General features: G+C 43.1%; 1 protein-coding gene across 1 annotated transcript in view; it reads right to left on the bottom strand.

Annotated features, from left to right (window-relative positions):
• The window catches only part of SLC13A1 (solute carrier family 13 member 1), a 95,849-nt gene that overhangs the window by 48,461 nt on the left and 25,139 nt on the right, over positions 1–22,249 (bottom strand). The window contains exon 3 of the mRNA XM_048501818.1: positions 444–572. Within this exon, the coding sequence (XP_048357775.1) occupies positions 444–572 (129 nt within the window). The remainder of the gene's footprint in view (positions 1–443; positions 573–22,249) is intronic.

A 22,249-nucleotide genomic window follows, 5' to 3' on the forward strand; every position in this document is an offset into this window, starting at 1 on the left:
AAATAACATTAAAAGTGATGCTGGAATCCACCACCAAACAGCATCACTTTCAATAGTGTTTAAACTAGGGAGCCCAATTCTCCTTTTAAATTCACCTTAAAGGGAGAATCTGGGGTCCCCAGTTAAAACAACATTGAAAGTGATGCTGTTTTGTAAGTGACATTGCTTTTGGGTGATGCTGTAAGACATTGCTTTTGGGTCTTCCTTGAAGGGGATATAATGTAATCACACTTTTTTTTTTAATTTACTAGCAGGCAACCTCAGGTAACAGCTGGCAGCTGTAGATCTCCTGTTGCCAGGGGATAAATGGCATTCCTAAGTTCAAGGCCTTATACTATTAGCATTTTTAGAAATTTTGTTCATTGTATCCAATTGTTCCACATTTGGAATATCAAACATATGATCAAATAGGATAGCAGAATGGAAAGAAAAAGGAAGCCTACCTCTTTGGAAGCCATAATTCCAAACAGTGGAAACATTAAGGCTGGGAGTAGAGCTGAAACAGCCAGGGGCAGTGCTTCTGTAAGCCAAAAGATTGCAACCACAAACAATGTGTAGGCACATTCTGCTTCCTAGAAAACATAAACATAAAGTAAATTACAAGCCAAATTAAACTTATATTACTGAGAACAGTAGCAATCAAAACACACACACAGAGAAAAACAGAGAGAGAGAGAGAGAGAGGCCCTTTCCACACAAACCTTTTAAAACATTTTGAGGCAGGAAATAAAAAAAATCCACCATGGAGTTCTGCAATGTTCTCATCCCCAAATATTTTATTTCCAACCTCAAAATGTTTTACATGAATCCCCTTTTAAAACAATTCTCTGGCTGAAACATTTTGAAAATGTCTCCAGTTGCTGTGAAATCTATTTACTACTTTCCCCATGCTTCTCTGCTTTGAACTTCTTTCTCAGCACCATTTTCTGAGCTCGCTCAGTTCTCCCTTGCCTGTTTTTTGAAGCATTTCTCTGTTCTTCTATTTTTGGCAAATCTTTGGCAAATCTTTGAAGCATCAAGTATACGAAGAGTATAGAATGCAGCACAAGGCTCTGAAGTATTGAAGCACTGATTCAACATAGAACTAAAAAGGAAAGAAAGAAAGAAAGAAAGAAAGAAAGAAAGAAAGAAAGAAAGAAAGAAAGAAAGAAAGAAAGAAAGAAAGAAAGAAAGAAAGAAAGAAAGAAAGAAAGAAAGAAAGAAAGAAAGAAAGAAAGAAGCCTTTCTGCACAGCAAAGAAAGAAAGAAAGAAAGAAAGAAAGAAAGAAAGAAAGAAAGAAAGAAAGAAAGAAAGAAAGAAAGAAAGAAAGAAAGAAAGAAAGAAAGAAAGAAAGAAAGAAAGAAAGAAAGAAAGAAAGGGTGAACTCTGTCCTCCACTTGGAGGTTAACAATAGCAGTTTCTCTGAAAGAAATGACTACTTTGGCAGGTGGAGTCTATGGCATTATATTCTGCTGAGGTCTCTCCCCTCTTCAAATCCCACCCTCCACTCCCAAATCTCTAGGAATTTACCAACCTGGAGTTGAAAACCCTATCTCTCTCCCACCCAAAAGCAAATGTCCCCCTTTGTCTTAAGCTTTTCCTGCCCTCCCCCAGAAGCTTCTACTTAAGAAAACAGTGGTCACTTTTGTGGATCTGTCCACTGGGCCAACCCTACTTGCATTATATGGAACCTTCAAGGACTTGTGGGGTGACACCACATTTTCCGCTGTATTCCCCTCCCCATACCATTTCCTCTTTCCCTTCTCCTGGCAACCCCAATATCCATTCCCCTTTCCTGCCTTATTTTTTTCTGTCTCAGCCATTCACCAACCTACCTTTTATCCAACTCCCATCTTCAAATATATTCATTATTTACTTCAGCTATTAGTATATAGATGATTGGTGTATTTCCAGCCCTCTTTTCCATGATACAACCAGTTATCTGATTTCCCTTTCCCATTATATTATGCAGTTTTAGAATGGATTTTTCCACTGAGATTGAATGAACTGGACTTCCAATATTCAGAATTCATTCCAGTGCCAATTCATTCCACGCCAAAAAAACATGCCTAGAAAACCTGTGCTACGTGCTGGTTTTTCATTAACAGGTAGATATATTTCATTAATATCAAATCTGCACTATAAAGTGACCTTGTTTGTTTATTTTAAAGGGAACATTCAAGTGTATGGAAAGCCATATAGCCATATTCCAACTGGCAGGTTAGTCATGCATATTTTGGCTTAATACCTGGGTAACTAAAAACATGATTTTGATTTGAGAATCAGAAAACATCTGTGCCATATCAAAGTTTTCCAAAACTGACAAGATTTCGATCCGCTAAAATTTAGTTTGCCTGCTGAATATATATAAATGTTATATAAGAGTATTTTATGTTCATGAAACTTTTGCCTTTGACCCATCCCAGTCTGACTTTGGGTCTGGTTTGGAGCTGAGACAGCTTTAGTCACTTTGGCAAACCACCTCCCGCTACAGCTCAAGAAGGGCAATGTTTCTCTTTTGCACAGCTTTTGAACCTTTTGATATACTGAATCATCAAATTCTGTTGACACATTTAAAGGCTTATAGGCAGTGGCAGGATTCAAATAATTTAACAACCGGTTCTGGTGGTGGGATTCAAATAATTTAACAACTGGTTGTTTACAAGCACCATTTTAACAACTGGCTCTGCCGAAGTGGTGCGAACCTGCTGAATCCCACCACTGCTTATATGGGAAAATACTCCAATGGTTCCAGTTTTTTTGTTGGGAAGCATTATTTTGTAATAATTGTCCTAGCTGTAAGCTGCCTCAAGCAGGTCTCTTGGAGAGGCAGCATATTCATTTTCTAAACAAACAGATAAAACAGTGGTTCTCAACCTTCCTAATGCCGCGACCCTTTAATACAGTTCCTCATGTTGTGGTGACCCCCAACCCTAACATTTATCCATTTTACAGATGGAGAACACTGATGCAGAGAGTCTTAGGTGACCCCTGTGAAAGGGTTGTTCAACCCCCAAAGGGGTCTCGACCCCCAGGTTGAGAACCACTGAAATAAAAAGTAGATAATGATGATGCCAAATCAACAGTATGAACTTTGTCCTGCACTGTTCTTCCCCTGACACTTTTTGCTGGCCCTTTGAATGAGATCATTTGTAGCTTTGGATTTGGCTGTCCTCAATATGATAGTGTCATTCGGGTGGAGCTACATGGTAAGCTCCAGAGGCATATCAGGGGAACATGGGGCCAGGGAGCAACACCTGCTCCAGGAGCCCCACACCTGCTCCAGGAGCCCCACCACCCCTGCACCCCCTGCTCCCCACTTACCTTAGTTGGTGGTGGTGGTCCCTGCTGGCGGTGGGGTCCTGGGCAACCTGGCAGGGCCAGGCTGGGCTGGACCGGGCCAAGGGGTGCCTGGCAGCAGCCCAGCTAGGCTGCTCCTTCAGCCAGTGGAGGCTCTGCCAGCTGAAAGAGCAGCCTGGTGGGGCCAGGCCGAGTGGTGCCCAGTGGGCTGGAGCAGCCAGGCCAGAAGACTGCTGCAGGCCACCTTTGACCTGGCCCAACTAGGCTGCTCTTTCAGCCAATGGAGGCCCCCGCAAGCTGTTGTAGGTGAGCCTGAGGCCAGCTCCTGCCTTCCTGGCCTTCCTGCTGACAGGGAGGCCAGCTCTTGGGCAGGAGCCAGCCTACACCTGCGGCCGGCTCTCTGTCAGCAGGGCGGCTGGGGAGTGCAGGATCCAGCCTGTGGCTGCGGCGCCCACCGGAGCAGAACGGAGGGAGCCACCGGGTGTCCGCCCATATGATCAAATGTTTTTAGAAAGAAGTGTAAAAAGCATTGTTTTAGTGCATTTTTCTTCAGAATGGTGAAGGTTGTAAGTAATTTTTCTAAGATATTTCCAGAGAGGCCAGCAGATTGATTTATTTGCAGTTTGGTTTATCCTCTTGTTTTAACTATTTCTGTACTTTGCATATGGTGTGAATTGTTTGCAGAGAATAAGGAAGGATATAAAAAATTTAAATACATATTACTTCACTTTCTCAGCTGTGGGCTGTCATCACCATAAATACATGTACAGACTTGGTCCCAAGTTTTTCCACTGTCTTTTGACACATTACTATTAATGAGTTATGAACTCCTGTCCTCTTGGGTTTGAATTAGCTTATCAATTACAAAGTCTTTGGAAAACACTCCAGAAAAGATTGATTCTTAAAAAAAACACTAAATTGACTTGTAATGTAATTTACGTTTAACATGAGCTTTTGAGAGGAACAGTTTCTGACTCACTAAAATGTTAAAGAACAAGAAAACAGAGAGAGAAGCGTGTTTTAAATGCCCTTAAATGAGCCATAGGCATTTGGGGGAATTGAGAGCTTGCTTGGTCAAAAATTACAAGTTTCCTGCCTTCTCATAAGACTCCAGAACTTTCTTGGGCCACAGTTTAGTTACTGCCTTAAAAATAATCTTTTGGAAATATCCTTTTGGGAATAACCAGTGTGGTATGATGATGAGAGCCCTGGACTAGGACTTGGGAGAGCTAGGTTCAAATCCTCACTCAGCCATCAAACTTGATCAGTCACTCTCTTTTGGCCTGATGCTAAAATGAAGGCAGGGAGAACCATATATGCCACCTGATCAAAATGTGACAAACTGATATACACATGTATTTACTTAGCACTGTCAGAGCTGTGGTTAGCATTCAAAATTTAGACAAAAAGCAGATTTCAACTAAAGATGTATTCTCTGTAGAAGCAAAATCTCATTTTGTATTTTGAGTCAGGGTAGGATTTCCCCAGTAAGCAATGTTTGATTTGTAATAGGCAACTTCATATTTGGGCACCATTTCAGCACCATTACTAATGACTACAATTGAATGACATGCCAGGTAATGTGTACTTGAGGACCAAAATCTGTCTTGAGGTTTTATTTCCTTAATATTATTTATTTACTTCCATCATTCATTCATATCCTGCCTTTCTGCCCTTACAAGAGCTACCCAAGGCAGCTAATGTTTTAAAACATTCAAGATAAAATTACATAAATAAAACCATTGAAATCAACCTCTCTCCTAAAGGGTCTCTGAGCCAAGTACAGACCTTCCTCAGAATTCATATGGAAGATGTCAGATTTAAATCCCCCTGCATATGGAGAGCTGACACATTAGGAAGAAAGTTAGTGTGTGCCTGCAAACACCTCAAGAGATGTCAAGAAAGGCAAGAGATGGACTGCCACAAGATAGAGAGCAAGAAAAATTACCAAGGTGACATTGAGAGATGCTTTAAGACACTATTATCATTGCTACATCTCAAGTTGTGAGGAAGTTGAATCACATTGAACCAATGAACAGGAACAGTAATAAGGCAAGAGCTGATGCACTGCTATAAGGAGATGACTCATGAGGTTTCCTTACAAGTTCCCTGATATGTGCAGCCTTCCACAACCCTCTCAAGGCCAAGCCAGAGTAGCCAGCCAAGAATAATAATTTTGGCTGCGCAGCTACAGATCACTGATTAACTCTGGGAAAGGAAGACAAAGGTGGAATCTGACCCTGCTATCTGAGGCCCTATGAGAAGTGCTGGAATGTGTTATTATTTAATGTTTAATTTAATATTAAATTTACTACATGCCAATTACTGAAAGAAAATAGGCACAAAGTGTTTTACAGACGATACATAACCTCAGAAGACATTAGGAACATGGACAAAGAATGTAAAGGAGCATGTTGGAAATGTAAAAAAACCTGGATTATTCTTCCATATATAGTAGGCTTGTAAAAAAGTGAAAATGGTTTGGATAATAGTTCATACAGAAATGCAGAAAATATTGAAGATTAAATTTCAAATAGACCCCAAAACTAAGCTATTTCCCCCAAAAACCTACCAAAAACATCAAAAAATATTATTGTATTCATTAACAGCAGCAAGTTACAGTTGCATCTTGCTGGAAAATGGAGACATTTCCTGATCAAGAAAACTGGGAAGATAAAATGAGAGAGTACTTCAAATTGACCAATTTCATAAACAGAAGACCAGAAAATATTCATTTTCTGGTCTTCTGTTTATGAAGGGAAAAGTTCTACTTTAAGTATTATATAACAGAGGCCCCTTCCGCACACGCAAAATAATGCGTTTTCAAACCACTTTCACAACTGTTTGCAAGTAAATTTTGCTATTCTGCACAGCTTCAAAGAGCACTGAAAGCAGTTTGAAAGTGCATTATTTTGCATATGCGGAATGAGCCAAAAAGACCTATTTAGGCCATATACATGGTGATATATGATGTCATGGTCAATATACTTAGAAATAATGCATACTTGTGTGTGTGTGTTTGTGGGCATGTGTGTGTATTAATAGATACACACATATTAATAGATATTTCAAATTATCTAAAATACACACATATTAATTTATAATTTCAAATTAAGTACAAATATCATTTTAATAACCTGATTAGAATAAGAACTTCTTGAACTATTATAGTACCATTTTTATTTGCAAAATTATATGTATTTGTTTATTAATTTTTTTCAAATGTCATCAATGAAAATGTAGCAAGAAATGTCTAGATTGCTCAATGATTAATCATGAAGGTTGTTCTATTCAGTATAATAGCTAATGTTAGTTTATTTTGTGAGATCATAAACACAGATCCATAAACACCAGAAACCTTGAAGGCCTACAGTGCTTCAGTGATCAAAATTTGATAACCTCCCATGGTCATCTTGTTTTCTTAGTGGTAACGAATGGCAATGGGAAATATTTCCAAAATAAACTGTGTGTTGCAAATTACTTCCAAGGTTCTTGTGTTCATATGTTAAAATATGTAAATTTATTTGTTTAGAGCATAAGAATCAGCAATATTTAAACAAGGGGGAAATAATCAGCATTATTCAGGATCTCCTTTTGGCTCTCTTATATCACTGCCATTTTTTCAAGATAAAAAAACCTTTTGAAGGGTTGCCAAATGCACAGTCCTGGTCAGGTCTGGGAACCTGGACTCAGTTCGTCCCAAAACGTATTGTATAGTTTAGCCCTCAAAAGAGTACACAGTGTTTAGGATTACACTGCTGGAGTCCAAAGTCTAGAATATTTCCCCATTTTATGGTGTTTATAACTTAAACTAAAATGTTTAAGTTATTTATGTGGCAAATAATCTTGCCATTCTACATAAGTGTACATTTTCCATTGGGGTTATTATTAGATCTTCCTTGCATATATTATTAAATCTTCTTTGCATATATTTACAATTGCCTCCTCAAGTTGTGATTTAAGATGGTTGCAGTATGTGTGTGACTGCAATAACTTTGTTACCCAACTGCCACCCATGGGGTTATGTAGCATAACACAGAGGTCATATTGGATTCCACATAGCTGCAGTGTGTGAGTGCAGAAGGTCCTCGTGAGCAGTAGCTTATGTTAAGAATTTTGTCTACCATCAAAAGTTTAATGCCTTCTAAAAACAGCGGCTGAGATCTACCTTGGCTGCCGTTGCTGTCCAGGGTTGGGGCAGGGAGAGGGGCAAGATCAGTGCTGCCATCCAGCCCAGTGTGGGGCTGGACAGCCCAGCTGCTGGCATGAGCAAGTAATGTGCCTGAAGGAAGCAGGGCCACAGCCTTATATAAACAGGCCAGGCCATCCCCGCGCCTCTTCCCACCCAAGCACCGACAGCTTCTCTTCACTCTCCCTTGCGTCACCTGGCACCTGTTTATGAGGCCACAAGGAGCAGTGGGAAAACAGCTGTTTAGCTTAGTGCCTCTAGGTCTGAATTGAGCAAGATAGCAGCAACAGACTTGCAGCAGCAAGCAATTGGGAATTGGTGGATTGTGCCCGGCAGATCGCAGTGCAACCGCGAGTCAGCAAGGGACCTGCTGCAATAAGCCTAGCAGTAACAGGAATCTTCTCCTTTTTTGGAGCTCAGGCAGGAGATGCCAAGGAAAAAAACAATGAAGCCCCAGCAGGGGGAAGGAGCGCCAATGGCAGGAGGGAACAGCATGCCCCTCCAGGTTAACAGGCAGCATGAGGAACCTTAAGAGCAGGAGCAAGCAACAGCACTAGGGCAGCAGAAGTGCAACTGCATGCAGTCTTGGGGCCCAGTCTACCATCTAGTGAGGATGGAGGAACCTGCCAAGCTTGGAGCAGGACCAAGCCCACAACATCCAAGGGGTGCTCTGCACGGGTCCCTGCAATGTGAGTCCATGGCAGGAAGAGGAGGGCCTCCCTGGCCAGCCAAGGCTTACATAGAATTTGGGCCCCAGCAGTGCCCCTGCAAGCGGCCACTGGTCAGAGATCTTGGGGGTTGGGATCAGTTGGCAACCATCAGCCTGTTCCAAGATGTTTGGGCCCCAGACACCTGGCTTGAAGAAGCTAGCCACACCCACACCCACACACACCCGGCTCACCCCTCTGTTGCCCATCCTGCAGGCTTTACTGAGGACTGTAGGATCCCCTATGAAGGGGTGCAGGTGGCCACAAATTGTGGCAACCAAAAATCTGTCTGGGAACTACCCCATGTAGTTGCCTCCTACATTGAGAAAGAATGCAGGGCTGCTGGGTTGCTGGTCCTAGGCTTTATGTTCCAGGGTCTATGGTACGTGGATAAAGCTATGGGCTGGTCAGTTGACTTCACTGCCTTTGAGGCATTCACTTCCTTCCTTGAATGGGTGGTAAAAGGGTGCATAGCCAACCCCTGTGCCACACACTACCTGGATGATTTCCTTTTCATGGGTCCAATGGAGTCTGGCACCTTCCATACCAGGTTGGCTGCCTTCCAGGCACTTGCCAAAGAACTGGGGGTGCCACTGGCGGGGGAAAAGATGGTGGGGCCCACCATTCAATTGGTTTACCTGCAATTTTTGTTAGATACTGTTTTGTTAGATACCTTCTTGCCTGCCAAGGAATAAGTTGGATACCCTACATTCACTCCTCCAGGATCTCTTGGGCAAGGCAAAATGCACCCTTCGGGAGTTGCAGATGGTCCTTGGGAACCTTAACTTTGCCTCCAAGCTTGTGGCATCTGGGCGTGCATTCTGGGCATGATTGTCCAGGGCCACCTCAGGAGCCTCCTCCCCACACAATTTCATCAGGTTGGGCAAGGGTTTAAGGTTGGCTGGAATTCCTCAACCATTACCATGGCGTCTCATTTTGGCAGATGCCACTCAACCCTGGGAAAGTCTTCCAGGTGCACTCTGACGCCTCTTGCAGTCTGGGTTTTGGCGTGTTTTTAAGGGGGGGTGCACAATGATGGTCCAGCAACTGGGAGGTCTCTGGTTTACTGTGGAACCTTATTTTCCTCAAGTTTCTCCCCATCCTGGTTGCAGTTTATTTGTGGTGTGACCTATTTAAGGACAAGTAAATTCTCTTTTGGTGCAACAACCAGGCAGTTGTCAGGGTTATTAATCACCAAATGTCCTGCTCCGAGCAGGTCATACATTTAGTCCTGTGCATTGTTGTTATATGCTTGTTATAATGTCTCTTTCTCAGCCAAGTATATTCCAGGCATTGATAATGGCATTGCGGACACCTTGCCTTACTTCCAGGAAAAGAGGCTCCGAGCCCTGACCTCAAATGTGAGATCTCTTTGATGTTTTTCCACTGGGCCTGTGGAGTCTTGGCAGCACCTGATCATCCAGGGAATTCTCGGGTCCCCAGCCCCCACAACGGGCTGTACCTTCCTGGCCTTCTCGGTCTCCTCTGCTTCTCACGTTTTCTTGCTGCACTGGGCGTTGGTGTTTTCCCTCATGCATTAGGCTGGGGGGAAGTTATTACTGGGGGACAGCAGACATGCTGACCAGTGACAGATCCATCCCCTATGCTGCACCTCTGCTTCCTTTTGCCAGCACACCAGCACACCAATAAAATGGCTGTGGCCAAATTTTACCCACACAATGGGTTTTCTGTGTCTCCTTCTTCTCCCTCAGACCACTTCCTCCCCTCCTCGAGTGGCAAAGAGTGGCTGAGATTTACCTTGGCCGCCGTTGCTGGGGGTGGGGCAGGGAGAGGGGCAGGCTAAGCCCCCTTCCGCACATGCAGAATAATGTACTTTCAAAATTGTTTGCAAATGAATTTTGCTATTCGAAACAGTAAAATCCAGCTGCAAAGTGCATGGAAAGTTGATTGAAAGTGCATTATTCTGCATTTGCAGAAGTGGCCTAAGTGCTGGCATTCAGCCCATCATGGGGTTGGGCCACCCAGCTGCCAGCGCAAGTCAGTGACGTGCCTTATATGGGCAGGTTGGGCCATCCCATGCCTCTTCCCTCCAGAGCACCAATGGCTTCTTCCACCCTCCCTCCCCTTGTTGGCTTTCTGTTTCACAGTGATTGTTGTTATTTGTGTTTCATCCATCACAGCCTGGTGAGTTGTGCCTGGGGACTGATCCAGTCAGGGGAGGAGGCGGCGGCAACAGATTATGTTAGAGAGAAATAATCACAATGAAGAAGAATCTTCTCATCATTAGATATCAGTACAGCTGCAAAACAAATCTCCTTCTCATGCAAATTGAAGCAAAGACAAATGATATGCATATTCAAACTTCCGAAGCAGGCCTTTTTTACTATTTGAACAATGTTTCAAATGATCACATGACACACACGCTATACTAGAGGGAAACTTAACTGGAAAGATTAGTTATTAAAATAACAGATCGAGCATAGTTGAATTCTGTGCCTGAAACTAAATTATCTATCTCTCAGGCAGGGCTACATTTCCATAAAATTGTAAACAAGAAAATGTATTCATCTCTGTTTTATTGCTTGTAATCCTTTAAAAAGAAACCAACAATGACATTCTTATACAATTACTTTGCCTCATAAGGAAAAATAAAATAGAAGAAGGCCACTTGAGAACATTTCTCAAATATCACTTTACAGAGTTGAAGTCAAAGCCAATTATGAAGGGGGTAAAAGCATTTATTTATTTACTTCATTTACACTCCACCTGTCTTCCTAATGAGGACTCAAAACAGTTTGCATTGTTCTCCTCAACTCCATTTTATCCTCATAGAAGCCTGGTGAGACAGGTTAAACTGAGAATATATGACTCACTCAGAGACAGCCAGTAAGGAGACTCAACCCTGGGCCTTCCAGATCCTAGTAGTCTGACATTCTTGCCATTCCTCCACACTCTATACGGACCAGTATGGAATACCACTGAGAAAATGACTAAGAAGGTGTCTCCCATTTTCTGCTCTGAGACAATCAAGAAAGGCAGTACAGGTAACTTATTTTCTTTCCTCCAGCAATGTATATATAAATTGTTTGGAATAGTACTTAATTGGTACATAAGAACCAAAAGACTAATTTTTTTTTTCGAATTTCGAATACCTTTAATGGCATATAAACCGCATATACATCACAAATTTAAAACAAGTTTTACAATTTCAAGCGCATTGATATAACACCGTTTAAAAATTTAGCCACCGCTTCCAACAGATCAAGGTTGTGGCTATTTAAAAGATATATAACCTTCTGATCATCTGTTATGCCTTCACTTCCGTACAGGGAGGGGATTATATGCTTCTTCCTATCTTTCTCATAAAGGGAACAATTCAACAGCATATGAGATACTGTTGTTTCCACAGAATAGCCATGCCGAGGGGCATTTCCTTTCTTTGTCACCAAGATGGCGTCCCTGGCTAAAGGAAGAGGGCTAAAAGCATTACACCTAGCTAAGGTGATTGCTCTAAGCCACCGGGCCTCAACCAGGAGGTAGAGGTACCGGGCTGCAATTAGCCTATCCACCGGTATTCCCAGAGAGATCGGGGAACAGGTTTTATTAGCTTCCTCTAGCATCTGTTGGAACTCTCTATCAAAAAGTCTCTTCTTGATAGCCCCATAGACCTCCTGCTCTGTTAGCATCAGCGGGTCCTCTAAGGAAATACCCAGCTCATTGAGTTTGGCTTCGATTTTAGCCCACCATTGGTTGTGTGTGGAGGATGAATGCGTCCCTGGGATGTGTGAGATCCCGTTCATCTCGATTGAAGCAGATCCTGGCACAAGCTAAAGCTTTTGGGATAATGTGTTGACACCAGGCCAGAGTTTCCAGTCTAACTGACCTGTTTCTAAGCACAGGGACCGCATATGGGACAGAATGGGGGCAAGCCAAGGATTTTTGTGCAGAAAGTGCTGACTGAATTCTTTCAACCTCTCTGCTCCATGCCCCTATCCAGATGGGAATCCCATAAAGGATTTGTTGGCTCACTTCGGCATTAAATACTCTCAATGCCTTGGGGATGTATCCTCTTTCTTGCTCTCCCATAAAGAGAGCGTATGATGGCTGAAGCGCTTAATCTAGCGATGGAAATGGCCCGATTCCTATAGGATGTCCAGGAGGCCTATATGATGGTAAGGTGAGCCCTAGGTATTTACTCGACTGCACCTGCTCCAAACCTACTGTAGCCTACCACGCCAGATAGTGGCTTTCCATTTATGGGTAAATACCACAATTTTGGATTTATCTAGGTTGAGTTGCAAATGGATTGAGTGTGTGCGGTATTCTATGCAACGCTCTAGAGGGCTCTCCTTAATCCAACTCTTGTATGCATTGAAATTACAACTGCATCATCGACAAAACAGAAGCAGGGGTATAGAAGTTGAGCCCAGAGTTGGACTATGTACTTGAGCCTCACTTAGTGAGGAAGCTAGATCGTTAATAAAGGAAGCTTAAAGAGTGTAGGGGCCAATAAAGCCTTGTAACACTCCTTTAGTAACTGGAATTTGTGGGGTTAACAATCCTTTTATGTTATATCTCACATGGCGGTAAGTATTTGGTATTTAGAATCTTGATTAATTCGAGCAACCTTGACTCTATACCTTGGCTACTGAGTTTCCTCCAGAGAATCTCTCTATTAATAGAATCAATTGCACTCCGGAGATCGATAAAGGCTGCATACAAGGGGGCTCTTTTTCCTCTTGTATTTGGTTATCAAGCAGCTTAACACCAGGAAGAGCGGTCAAGGGTTGACTTGCCCCTTTGGAATCCAATCTGTTCCCTCCCTATGACATTTCTATCAACAATCCAATCAGTTAATTTTGGAGGTATTTGCTTGGCATAGAGTTTGCTTAGGCACTGAGAGTAGACTGATGGAGTCTATAATAATTGAGAGGACTGGCAGGGTCCCCCTTCTTATAAATAGGGATGATAATTGAATAGTTCCACACGTGGGGATTATACCTGTTAGGTTAACCGTGTTAAACAATTGTGCCAATAAAGGTGACCACCATTCCCTGAATACTATAAACAGCTCTGGTAAAAGAGGTATCACTTGGGATGGCAGCTTTACCACATTTAAGTTGACTTATAAGTTTCCCCAATCTCGAAGGGATACTGGGGAATAGGGGTTATCAGAAGGTAACACGCCAGGTAGAAGAGAGGAATGAAGATTCTGGCCCTCCCCATTGTTTTCTGAAAACCTCATACCATTGCGTTCCTTGAGATACTCTGGAAGGAAGGCTACTATTCCTCTCTAAGCCCACCAGTGACTATTTTCCAAAATCTTCTGGAGTCATTGTCCTGTATTGATTGAATCAGGAGGCTTTCCAAGCTTTGATCAATTGCCTCTTGTTGGATTGAGTCCGCCAATTAGATGCTAATTAAGAACATAAGAAGGCATAAGAACATAAGAACAAATAGCTGGATCCAGACCAGAGTCCCATCTAGTCCAGCTCTCTGCTACTTTCGCCAAGTGGCCCACCAGGTGCCTTGGGAGTTCACGTAGTGTGAAGCAATGGCCTTCTGTGGCTGTTGGCGCCGAGCACCTGGACTGTTAAGGCATTTGCAATCTCAGATCAAAGAGGATCTGAATTTGGTAGCCATAAAATCTTCTCCTCCATAAATCTGTCCAAGCCCTTTTAAACTATGTCCAGGTTAATTACAGCCATCGCACCTCCTGTGGCAGCATATTCCAAGCACCAATCCTGCGTTAGCGTGAAGAAGTGTTTCACTTTTATTAGATTCTAATTCTTCCCACTGGCGCATTTTCAATGAATGCCCCCCTGGTTCTACTGGTGTGGCGAGAAAGAGAAAAATTTCTCTCTGTCGGCATTTTCTACCCATGCATAATTTTTATGAACTTCAATCATATCCCCTCAAGGCGTCCCTGGTGGGATTTTTAATGTAAGCAAAGTAAATTGCGGGCAAGCTATCCCATTTTTTTTTTTTTTTTTTTGGATTTTTGTAGGTTTTATAAATTTCCGCAGTGGAAGTGTTTTATAGCCATACTCACTACAGCAGAATTCCAACCTGCATGGAGATTTATTGGGCGAGGATATAATCTTGTGTTAGTAGGCTGTTGGATTAATTCCTTGATTTTTTTTGTGTTGATATTATCAAGCTTTAAGAACCGTCTCTTCTGGGAGGGAAACACTTGCCCAACATATCCAGCCTCAATTGCTTCAGCTCATGGGAGCTGAAAAGCACTGTGTAATTTTATACTCCAATGCCTCAGACCATCTCTAGCTCTGGGGAAGTAAGTGATTTAGCGAACTCCCTTCAACTGCCCGGCTGAGGATGAAGAAGGACGTTTTAAATTGAAGTACTTAACTGAAAGAGGCAGATGATAAGCTTAAATGGTGGAACAATACCTGGAAGTCACCTACATTGTTATTCAAAAGGTTGGGAGATATTAAAATATAATCAATCACACTGCTCTCCCCTTCCTACTAATATAAAGGTTGTCTCTCCAGCGCTACCAAATTGGGAAAGTCCATTTTAATATGCACAAATTTGTTGTCTCTGTATAGCTAAGAAGATTTCTTCTTACCCAGCTATATTTGAGAGGTTATTATCTTTAGAGACCCTGGGAAAGTGAAAAAAACCAGGGAAGGGTTTCAAGTTCAAACCCCGCACTGATGTAACCAGGGCAGAGCTCGTTACCTCCAGTTCGGCGCGTGGAGGTCACCCGCCCACCACTATTTACGGCCATAGGATGTAGTTGTTTCAGGCTATCTAGAGTAGTCTATGATGCACAACCACTGTGAATGGACTGTTTAAGCTGTCCACCCTAGGGGGAAGAGTGGAGATGATAATATTTACCACTAGGAGGAAATCAAGCCCTCACATACGAACAGCCTGTGCTAAATGGTTGCATACTGGTAACTCGAAAGTGATCCGGAGGTTCAGTTCTTCTTGCGCCTACTAAGTATTGCCAAACCATACAGTGTCTTCCCATCTTGTTAGGTTTATGGCGGGAAGACAATGCGGCTTGATATCCTTGGACTGCAACTAGGGAGAGGGTCCAAGTTTCTTGAAGCAGAAGTATATTAAAAACTTTAAGAAATGTTAAGAAATGGATTATTGGCCTTGTTCTTCCAACCACAGCTATATTCCAAGAAAGGAGGCGCTAAAAGATGTATTGGAGTCAGATGTTTGCAATCTCCAGTCAATCTGCCTCGTTTAGTTGGTCCAACACCCCATTACTATCAAAGAAATACACACCCATTCGCGAGAATCCCTCCCCTCAGTCGCGGTTGTTCTTTGCTGCCGTCTGAGGGAATTAGGATCAGTGGAGTACCAGCTCAAAATCTGGTTCCACAATATCTGCGGTCTTCCAATGCTGCGCCTCCATGAGTTCTTGCATTGCCCAGGATATCGCCTTCCGAAGGTCCTAGTCATTATTGTGGCCAATTACTCTTGTGGAGTGTTTGTTGATCTCATAATCTTCTATTTGAATGGATTCGCGTTTGAAGTTGCAGTACACTTGGATACTGAATAATTTATGTCAATGTATGTTGTTTTTCCAGGGACCCTTTGCAACTATGCTTCTTGCATTGAAGCTCCTCGAGGGTCCAAGATCAATTAGATTGCGTGGTTCCTAACTTTGGCTAAGGAGTTGTCTTTGAGGAGGGCTTAGCATCAGGGCTGCTCGATCTTATCTCTGGTCCTCTCCTGGAACTACTGCCCTTTGGTCTCCGTTGCATTGTCAGCTTCCCATGCTTCTAACCAGATCTGGTTGATTGCTTATAGTCTCCATAGCATGCACTTGCAGGAATCCTTTTTTCCCTTTACTGGCAGCACGTCTGCGATCTGCTTTTCCATTGCAGGTCCCTTCCCCTTGAGGATTCTTAACTTTTACATTTAGCCAGCAGACTCTCTCTCTTTGAGTGAGACCCAGTCGATCAGGGATTGATATGCCGTTTGGCTCTTGCAGGATATCTGGTGTTGTCATGTCCTCCACACTGCTGCACTGTAGGTAGCACTTAGCCCAGCTCTACTTTCCAGAGTGAAGCGCACCACCACTGTCGAGGGGGGTGATCTGAGTGATGCCCTGTGTGTCAATTCGAGGTTATTGCATGGCCTAGCTCCTTGTATTGTTTTATGTAATGCTTAGGTGGCGGGTTTTCAGTAAAGGGGGGCTATATTTGTGTTTTGTAAATACTGGGGTTGGCATTTACCCCTTGGCCTAAGCTCGATGTAGTCACTGCTGTAACAGCCTGTTAAGGTGTTATTTCAGTTGAATTGAAGGTTAAAATAATTCTTAATGGCTCATTAAACCCAAAGGTTCTATGTAGTTCAAATACACAGACTACTAAGTCCAATAAACTTTTGGGTTCTTCACTCAGTAAAGAGCAGCTTAGATGATGCCTGGCAAGTTCTTTAGAGTGCCAATTAGGAAGGGACCCCTGGTAAGCGAACACTCTCAGACAAACCTTCTTTGTCTCCAGCACTAACCGTTGGTCACATATATTATTCCCATGGGTCAGCATTTCCAATTTTGAATTGAAGCTGCTGGAACGGTGGGTTTCCCTACATTGTGATGTTTTGGTACAGCTCAGCCCAGCCTTAATTGCCCTTAACTCCTTGAATATAGCTGCCACTGTGTCTGCCATAAAGGTACAGAGAGACTAATTGACAAACTGGGAAAAGAAGAAGAGTGGAGGAATGAGAAATAAATCCAGTTTACCAGATAAGAGTCCACTGCTCATGTGGAGCAGTGGGAAGTCAAACCTAGTCTCCAGTTTAGATTCCACCTACTCTTAATCACTACACCACACTGACAACCTATGGCCAATTATGCCCAAAGTAGTGGAGGCCAGTGTTCACCACAGCAACTTAACTAGAAGGATTAGTCATTATGGATGTATACGTCTTGTGTGGATGTATTTTATGAAGTCCCACTTTCACTTTCCACTCTCTTTGTCTAAGGTCTGTGTTCAGTCTCTCCTTTACCAGCACAGCACAGCCTCAGTGCCAAGTGCCCCAGCCTCAGTGCCAGGTGCCCCAGAGCCTTCCTCCTTGCCCCCTTCTCCATGCTGATGGTTCCTTCCTGCTTCTCTGCAGTGCACATATTGAGAGATCAATTTTTTGATAAAAATAACAACAAAGAAGGCTTTTGCAAGGAACAGTACAAACAGACACCTTTTTGGCTCTACCCAATTTCTCCCGTTCTGCTTCTGCCCTGGCCAATGGCTGAGAGGGCTTTTAAAACTTTATTTCAGGCAAAACTTTGTTTTAAAACAAGCCTTTCTCTTCTCTTCTCTTCTCTTCTCTTCTCTTCTCTTCTCTTCTCTTCTCTTCTCTTCTCTTCTCTTCTCTTCTCTTCTCTTCTCTTCTCTTCTCTTCTCTTCTCTTCTCTTCTCTTCTCTTCTCTTCTCTTCTCTTCTCTTCTCTTCTCTTCTCTTCTCTTCTCTTCTCTTCTCTTCTCTTCTCTTGCAATGGCAGCAGAGAGTGTGTGTGAATGGAGGGGAAGGAAGTGGGGGAGAGAATATCAGCTCTCTGCCTTTAAGGCTGTTGATGAGCAAAGTTATGAGAAATGGGAGAGGCAGAGCCCCATCAGAGTTCAGCAGACAAACTGTGTTGCATGCTGTAGGCTGCTTCTCACAAGTAAACAGAGAAATGTGAGGAGAGGCTATTACAATCCCACTGCATCCAGAACAGAACATAAGTATTCTATGTGAAATGGACCTATGAAAACCAAATTAAACCCACTACCCCTATTCTTTCTCAAGCCACTCCCCTTTTCTGCAATAGTGCACTTGCAACTGAAGAGATATCAAATATAGTTTTTTTGGATGTTATCCAGAAACACTGCTGTGAAGCTTCTGCTAATGAGCCTAATATGACTAGGATTCCTATCAACAATGAGCACAATTGAGCACAAAGCCAAGAGTACATTTGCTTAACATTATGCAGTACATAGAGATCACTTGAAGCACCCTGTGATAAATCACAACACAATAGGGTAAGCAGAATTACCCATAACCAATAACGAATTAGGTATTAAAAATATTGGTCTGTTCCACAAAGCCTAAATAAGATATTCTGGGGATGCTAAAAAAGGAGTTCTGGAAAGGCACTCTGCACAGCTTTTCCCCCAAGATGCCTTATTTTAGTTCAAGGCATCTTTTTTGGAGCATGCTTCGAAGTGAACCTTTCCCCCCTAAGCTGCAGATGTCTCCTGCCTGGCTGTGCAGAATGCAAAGTTTAGGAGGTGTCTTATTTTTCCCACCCAATCATTTTGCTCTCTGGTCAGTTTCACTCTCAGCTTGCGTCCAACATTTTGTGTGCAGCTGAAGGGATTCTCCCTGCCACCATGCAGCCTCCAATCCTGGGCTGTTTTTACATGGTCAAAACTATGTCCAGGGGTGAGCACTGTACGCTGCTCACCTATGCGGCGAGGAGATTCTGCAGGACTCATGAAGCTGCGCAAGGTCTGCCCCGGTGTCCCCCCCACACACAATATTCACCTTAGCCCAGGATTTTCAAAAATCACCAGTCTGGAGGTTCTTTTTAAAAATCCTGGTGTGACGCTGCTTGTGTCTGTTCCATACAAAAACCAATCAGGAGCAGGACTGGTTTATTTTTCTTGCCCAGGCAGCTGATCTCCCCACCTGATGTTCATTCAAGCTGCCACTCAAAAATAGCAGTTGATCAGAACGTGGGATACTGGGCAAGTTCACAGGTGCTTGCAGATGCCACTCAAAAGCAACAGCCAATCAGAACAATCACTTGGTCTATTTTCCTCAGTACAAGTTTTATTTTAAATCAATTAGCAGACCTATTTACTAGTTTTCTCCCTCTGACAGCAAAATCTTATTTTAAACCATTAAAAACACTAATCGGGGGCAGGCCAAGTGTATAGTTCCCACCCAACTGGCTGATCTCCCTTCCTGATGTTCATTCAAGCTGCCACTCAAAATCAACATCCAATCAGAATGTGGGACACTGGGCATGCTCAGAAATGGTTCCAAAGCAAATACAGAAATCCAAGTCGTGTGGAACAAACTGGAGTATTACTAATTGTGCTCCTGGGCAGAAGTGGGGTGCAGAAACCAGGATAAAATAGCCAAGGTATATGTGACCCCAGCTCAACCCCGTTGTAATTGTGCCATGCAAAAAAGGCCCTCAGCATCTTTTCAGCCCCAAAAGTACATAGTTGTCCTCAGCTGGTCCTGCTGATTCTGGCACTAAATAGTTTCCCTATTTTTTTTCTGTGCAGTAAGAAAAAATGCAGTCAGTCTGCAAAGTGCAAGTCAACCCAATACTTTTCAATGGGCAGCAGACCTATTTTCAGAGCGGCTAAGATTCTCTTGTGTGTTTCTGTGTAGCTACAAACGTAGCTCCTCGATTTTTTTTTAAAAAATAGGAAAACTATAGGAAAATAGGAAAACTATATATTGCAAAATTGGCAGGACCAGCTGAGCACAATTATGTACTTTATGGGCTGAAAATACATGCAGAATTGGAGCCTGCAGAGCAAACATCCAAGGGTAACCTTCAGCAAACAGCAGCAGGGAGAATCCCTTCAGCTATACACAAAATGCCAGGCACAAGCTGAGAGTGAAACTGACCAGAGAGCAAAATGGTCAGGTGGGAAACAGCCTCTTTCCCCCTCTGATACTTTTGCTGTCTGGAAAACACATCAGAAGCTGCCTCTTTTTAAGACATCCCCTGGAGGTCCTTCTTGTGCTTTGTGGAATGTACCATTAGGTTGGATCTTTTTTTTTGCTCCACCCAGTCTCTTCCTTACAATAGCCACCATTCCATGTGGCATTTGATCATATCTGTTCCATCATCCCAAATTTATAGGATTTTCAGTGGTCAAAAGGGACTATCCTTTCCCCAGTGTGGTTTAACATCTACATACAGTCCCTGGAGCAGCAGCTTGTTTAGAGATTTGGGCTGAGCTCCCACCAGTATGTTGATGACACTCAGCTTGTTCTGTTGATGGATGGCCAGCTGGTCCAGTGGCTGGAGGCAGTGGCTGATTGGTTGGAGAAGATCAGAATGAGGCTTAATCTGTCAAAGGCACAGGTTCTCTGACTAGGTCAGGGCAGTCCAATGGAGTGTTTCCAGCTGCCAAGATTTGGTAATGTGGCATTACATCTAGCTGTTTCAGCTAAAAGCCTGGGTGTAAATTGGAGAACCAAGTCACTAACTTGGGTGTCTTTTCTATGGAGTCACTACCATGGTGAGGTTATTCTTTTACCATCTTCGACAGGCTAAGCAGCTGGCCCACTATTTATCCTACCCCGACTTAACCCCAGTGATCCATTCGATGGTCACCTCCAGACTAGACTACTGCAACTTGCTCTATGTGGGTCTGCCATTGAGACTGACTCAGAATCTGATGCTGGTCCAGAATGCAATGGTCAGATTCCTCACTGGTGTATCAGTGAGAGAGCATATAACACATGTGCTTTGGCAACTGCACTGCTTGCCAGTGGAATTTCAAATCAGGCTTAAGGTTTTGGTTATAAATCAAAGCCCTGAGTGGTCTGGGAGCATCATATTGCCCTATATTGCCCACAAGGGATACTCAGATCCTTCAATAAAAAAACTCTTGGTCCCTGGCTCCAGGGACTTGCGACTGGTCTCAACCAGAGCCAAGTTTTTTCCTGCTCTGGCTCCAACCTGGTGGAACTCTGGCAGCTGACACAAGGCCCTGCAGGATCTTAAGCAATAGCACAAGGCCTGCAAGATGGAGATGTTCCTATAGGCTTTTGGCTGATGCCACTCATGTGTCCTCAATGTTATCAGCTGGCTTCCTTATCAAATTCATTGTCTTATTTGTTACCTCCACTCCCCTTGATTTAGCCAGTGCTCAGCTCTGACTGACAGTTTCTGTTGGAGCGAGGCTGGATTTTATTTCAAGGCCTTAAATTTATCACCATCTTGTGTTTTAAATTACTGCATATTTTATGTTCTTCTAAATTCTAAATTGTTGTATGCTGCCCTGAGCCCAACTTCAACCAGGGAGGGTGGAATATAAATAGAATAACATTTGAAAGAAATAACAAAGGGGCTCCTCTCTTCTCTCATTCTTTGATAGAAGGTTGATAAGATACAGCCCATTAGTTTTACTTATCTTATTCATTTTTTGTTTTGTTTTATTAGTTTCAATGAAATATACTATTTCCACCATAATCCCCCCAACCAATTCAGAATACATTTTCAGGAGTTCAGCAGGGCATTTTTAAAATCAGGAATAAGGTTGTAGTCAATTTCTGTGTCAGGAGTTGATGCTCCCTATCACCCCAGACTTCTCCAAAATGCCCCTTCCCCACATACCAAGTGGTGAGGCAGCCACCAGAAGACTGTGGGGGAGGGGGAGGAAAACGGAGAGGCAAACAGGCTGGGAAGACTGCCAGTGCTGCTGGACACATGAGGATCTGCTTAGACGGCCTCACCTATGGCAGACCACCCACAGCCCAGGGCAGTCATGGAGGGGAGCCAACAGAATAACTGACAAGAAGCACAATTTAGGCAATTGTAAGGAAATGGCAGGGAGAGCATTGACAAGGAGGAGCCAGGGGAAAGGGAAGACACCTGGACCTCAAGGAGGAGAGAAGGGCATGGGAGCAACTCACAGATCTGGGTAAAAGCTGGATCCAGATGATTTCAAATGGATCTTAATGTATTCATATGATTTTTGAATTGGAATGAAATGAAAGCATGATGAAACCATAGAACATGTCTTAGTCTACAGGCGGCACCAAAACAATCATGCATCCCACACTCTGGGGCACTGCAGTGGTGCAAAAACCTGCTTGAAAAGCATGGATCCTCATGATTTTTGCACTGTCATCCCAAAATCACCAGTACATTACAGCTCCAGCTATTAACCACATGTCTTAACACAACAATCACACATCCCATGTTTGTGGTGCCGCAGTGGAGCAAAAACCTGTTTGGAAAACATGATTCTCATGAATCCTCATGATTTTTCCACTTGGTCACCCCAAAGTCACCTGCACATCACAGCTTATACCCCTAGATACATGTCTGAACACAATAACCTTGCATCCCATGCTCAGTGGTACCACAGTGGCACAAAAACATGGTTAA

This window comes from Sphaerodactylus townsendi, linkage group LG06 (genome assembly GCF_021028975.2).
Source record: "Sphaerodactylus townsendi isolate TG3544 linkage group LG06, MPM_Stown_v2.3, whole genome shotgun sequence".
NCBI classification, from domain to species: domain Eukaryota; kingdom Metazoa; phylum Chordata; class Lepidosauria; order Squamata; family Sphaerodactylidae; genus Sphaerodactylus; species Sphaerodactylus townsendi.